The sequence below is a fragment of the Numida meleagris genome, chromosome 22, assembly GCF_002078875.1.
Source record: "Numida meleagris isolate 19003 breed g44 Domestic line chromosome 22, NumMel1.0, whole genome shotgun sequence".
NCBI classification, from domain to species: domain Eukaryota; kingdom Metazoa; phylum Chordata; class Aves; order Galliformes; family Numididae; genus Numida; species Numida meleagris.
The window spans coordinates 4,177,868-4,181,999 of NC_034430.1; the positions used below are offsets into that span (position 1 = coordinate 4,177,868).

The following is a 4,132-nucleotide window of genomic DNA, read 5'->3' on the forward strand; positions in this document are numbered from 1 at the left end:
CAGGAAAAACGTTTGTATAAAGATGTTATTTTTGTACTGCATCGAACCTCCTCCTGCATGTCGGCAATAAAACTTGGTACTGGAGAGCCAGGCGCTCAGCGAGCCCCGGGGGGCAGGGGGGGAGCGGTGCCCCATCGCCGTGCGCTGCCCCAGGCCTCCCAGTGCCCCCAGTGCATGTGGGGCTGGGGGGCACACAGCTGTGGGTCAGCTCGGGGCTGGTGTGCAGGGAGGAGCAGGGGGTGAGCGCGGTGGCTGCGAAGCAGAATGGTGACGGCAGAAGCAGAGCAGGGGAACCCTGGGGCACGGGGCAGCGCTGCAGCCGGAGTTTGTGCATGGAGGATCCTGTGCAGCTCAGCACGGCGGTGATGTGCAGGTAAGGAGACCCTTGTTCTTGCAAGAAGCAGGTTAAGCCGTGGGCCTTCAGCTCACTGCATTGGTGGGGGGGGAACCTCGGCCTCGTGGGGCAGCACTGGCAGTGCCCCAACCCCCAAAGCTCCTGTGGGAAGGGGAGCCCCAGCCCGGCCACGCTGCGTGGTGGCACGTCCCAAAAACATCCTGGGACTGGGGCAAGACTGAGACGGAACTGGGACAGGAGTGGGGTGGGACTGGGCCCGGCAGCTGGGAATGGGACAGGGCTGCTGGGCTCCGCTCTGCGCGTCCCGGGGGAGTGGGATGGAGCTGCCATTGGCTCCGGCGGGGAGCGCTGACCGCCAGCCTCCTCCGAACTATTTCCTGTTGCTGCAGCGTTAATGCTGAACAGACCTTGCTCTCTCGTCTCTCCACAGCCAAAGTGCAGAGGCTCCGCTGCTGCTGCCGCCCCGGTGAGTACAGCGTGGGGACGTGGGCTGATGGGGAACCCCTGTGTCTGCCCACCCCCAGGGTAACGTGTCTGTGATGTCCCCTGCCCAGGGAGAGCAGCACTGAGGGAGTGAGGACGTAGGGCTCCGTGCTTGGGGACGCGGGGTTCAGTGCTTGGGGCTACAACTCAGTGTTCGGAGATGCAAAGCTTGGGGATGCAGACCGTGGGGACACGGGGCGGCTGAAGGCGCAGTGCTCGCATCCAGCGGGGGTGGTGCTTGGTGCTTGCCCGGGGATGCAGTTTGGGGACCACAGCGCTCAATGCTCGATGCGTGGGGACGCAGAGCTGGGAGCTGTGGGGCCGTTCCTGCCTGTCCCAGTGACGCAGCTCTGGGGGTGGCTCAGGGCACCTGCCCCCATCCTTGTGGCCACCGCAGCCCCAGGCCCTGACCCCTGGGCGGGCAGTGGTTCCGGGCTGCCGCTGCTGTGGTCTTGTAGCAGTTTTGTACCCCAGAGCCCCAGGGTAGGGATGTGCCCCAGGGCAGGGATGTGCCCCTCCACCCCGCAGGGCTCAATGATGGGGGCTGCTCTGCAGGGAGAGCACTGGGACCCTCCTGGGGACCCCCATGGTCCTGTTGTGGGGCATCCCCACGGCCGCGCTCTGCCCGGCCCCCCTGTGTGCAGCACCGGACTGTCCAGGGACGGTTCTGCTGATGTGTCACATTTTCTGCATTTCTTTCCTCATTCCTCCGTCCGTGGAGACGTTTCTGGGAATTGAAAGCTTCCTTCTGCCAGGTCCTGAGCGCTGCAGTGCCTCCACCCCATAGCACGGCCCCACAGCACAGCCCCATACCGGCACCGGGAGGGGATTCTGGGGGGGCTCTGGGGCTCTGCAGGTGCCTGGGCAGGGGGCGGTGGGGCTGTGACTCCTGGTGCCCCCTCTCAGCCCTTCGTCCCATGGCAGCATGGGGTCAGTGCCCGCCCCATGTCCCTCCTTCTGCTCCCCCCACGGCTGGCCTTTGCCCCGCAGCCCTGTCCTTGTACCCACATCCCATGGCAAACAGCAGAGGCCGGCACGGGGCTGGGAGGAGCGCGGGGATGAGCCGGGGGAGTCCTGGGGCGGGCGGGGGAGGAGGACCCTGGCTGCGCTCAGGTTGTGTCCCCGGGGCCCTATCCCACGGCGGAAGGCCCATCCCGGTGTCACGGATCCGCTTGGCACCGTGTCCTGGAGGAGCCGCATCCTGCCCAGCCCCGCAGGAAGAGCAGAGAGCGGTGGGAGCGGGACCGTGTGCTCAGCAGCCACCGGGGTCAGCACGGCCCGAGGCAGCGCTGTGCCCCCGCTCACCCCATGTCCCGCAGATGCCCCACACGCGCTGTCCCCGGGGGCTCTGAGCACCACCATGGAGAGCCGCAAGCAGGACATGGAGCTGCTGAGCAACAGCATGGCTGCGTACGCACACATCCGAGGTGAGGACAGGGGTCATAACCCCAGTGGGGACCCCGGGGCCACCCCGGTTTCCAGCCGCCCACTCAGCCCTCGTGTTCCAATCCCGCAGCCAACCCTGAGAGCTTCGGGCTGTACTTCGTGCTGGGCGTCTGCTTCGGGCTTGTGCTGACGCTGTGCCTGCTCCTGCTGCGCATCTCCTGCCGGCCCCGCACGCAGCGCACGGCCCGGCCCGGCCCCGCCGACCTCAGCGAGGATGACGACGACGATGAGGATGAAGAGGAGGACACGGTGGACCGCGCCGCCTCCGAGTCTCTGCTGCCGATGACCGAGATCCCCCCCGAGTGCCACGGCCCCGGGGACGGCGCGGTGCCCATCAACGTCTTCGCGTCGGCCGAGGAGTTGGAGCGGGCGCAGCGCCTGGAGGAGCGGGAGCGGATCATCCGCGAGATCTGGCGCAACGGGCAGCCCGACCTGCTGGGCGCCGGCACGCTGGGCCGCGGGCACTACTACTGAGCCGTGCCCCGAGGCACAGGGGACCCAGCCGGAGCGCGGCGGCACCCCCGGTGTTTCCTCGCCCCGGTGCTGCGGGACACGATGCACTTTGAGCCATCGGTACGAATCCAGGCGGGGGCTGAGCAGCCCCAAGGACGAGCACAGGGCTCCCCCGGGCTGCCCCCAGCACCGTGCTCTCCTGCCCGGTTCCCAATCCTGTTTCCATTCCCGCTGCCTTTGGCCGTGGCCTTTCCGGCACCGCCCGGCCCAGCGCAGTGCCGGATGTTTCCCGGTGGGGTCGGAGCTGCTCACGCTCCCCCCCCCCCAGACCTTGGTGCTCCGGGCCCCGCTGTCCCCTCCCTTCGTCTCTACAAAAATAGCTCCTTCCCAGCCCAGCCCCGCCGGATCCAGATGTTTTCCAGATGTTCTCCCAGTCCCACGCCAGCGGCGCGAGGCCAAACTGTGCCGAGGGCTGGGGATGGGAAACGGCGCGGGGGTGGTGAGGAGGAGGAGGAGGAAGAGCCGCAGATCCCTGCTCTGCTCCTGGACAGGGATGGGGTGCGGGGCTGTGGGGGCCCTGCACTGCCCCAGCAGTGACTCCCAGCTTCAGTGGGGGACGCTCAGCCATGAAACCACAGCAGGGGCTGAGAGCCCCAACGCTGAGCACACGGCACCTGGGGCTGTGCTGGGGTTCCTGTGCAGAGCAGCAGAGGGGTCACGGGGGGGCTCCTGCACTGCAGCAGTGAATGCTCCTTCAGGAGAGGGACCTTGAAGTTAGTGACACTGAACCGAGGGAAAAGCAGAGGGAGGCGGTGCAGCCACGGCCCAAACCCCGCTGCCAAACCTGGAGCAGAGGGAGGAGCGGTTTCCTCCCCAGGCTGCCCCAGTGAGGCTGAAGGGGCAGCGAACACTGAGCTCCTTTTGTCCCACTTTGGTTCAAGGGCTCAGATTCCAGTGCAAAGGAAAACCCAGCCCGCCAACCCAGCCCAGCACCAACCAGCACCAGCACCGCCCTCCACCCACCACGGCCCCTGCGCAGAGGGAGCAGGGGAAAAACCTTTCCTGTCCCCCACCAGCAAAGGCAGGGACCAATGCACTCCCTCGCAGTCAATGGGCAGAGAGGTTTAGTGCCAGAATAAAGCAAGGAGGGCTGCCAGGAGCAGCAGGCGGCTGCGGGGAGCACTGGGGTGCTCACAACCCCCCCATGACTGAGCTGGGCTCCTGGGGCTCCCCGCAGCGCAGAGGGAGACAAACAGAGAACGAAGCCGTTACACCTACTCATTTTATTGTGTTTTATTTGCATAAACAAACGTCGGGGTTCGCTAAGGAGGAGCTGTTCAAGTCAAAACAAACCGAACTCTACTTGGTGTGTGCGGGGGGGTGAGCACAGCAATG

The 4,132-nt window shown here is 66.3% G+C and overlaps 1 protein-coding gene across 3 annotated transcripts; it reads left to right on the forward strand.

The window, feature by feature from the left end:
• On the forward strand, nucleotides 7-4,126 carry EVA1B (eva-1 homolog B). 3 transcript variants are annotated; one of them, XM_021375641.1, is made up of 4 exons: nucleotides 7-373; nucleotides 786-821; nucleotides 2,158-2,265; nucleotides 2,355-4,126. In XM_021375641.1, exons 3-4 carry the CDS (start codon nucleotides 2,199-2,201, stop codon nucleotides 2,756-2,758), a joined length of 471 nt encoding a protein of 156 aa, XP_021231316.1. In that variant the 5' UTR covers nucleotides 7-373; nucleotides 786-821; nucleotides 2,158-2,198; the 3' UTR covers nucleotides 2,759-4,126. The 3 variants fall into 3 exon arrangements, with proteins under 3 accessions (XP_021231316.1, XP_021231314.1, XP_021231315.1); XM_021375639.1 differs by having other exon boundaries at nucleotides 786-2,265; XM_021375640.1 differs by lacking the exon at nucleotides 7-373 and having other exon boundaries at nucleotides 388-821.

What these genes read in the sequence shown, in the direction of transcription:
- EVA1B (XM_021375639.1), top strand. Translation starts at nt 1,764, where the DNA reads ATGGGGTCAGTGCCCGCCCCATGTCCCTCCTTCTGCTCCCCCCACGGC. An exon ending in TGCGTACGCACACATCCGAG is followed by an intron (nt 2,266 to 2,354) that starts GTGAGGACAGGG and finishes CCAATCCCGCAG; the next exon opens with CCAACCCTGAGAGCTTCGGG.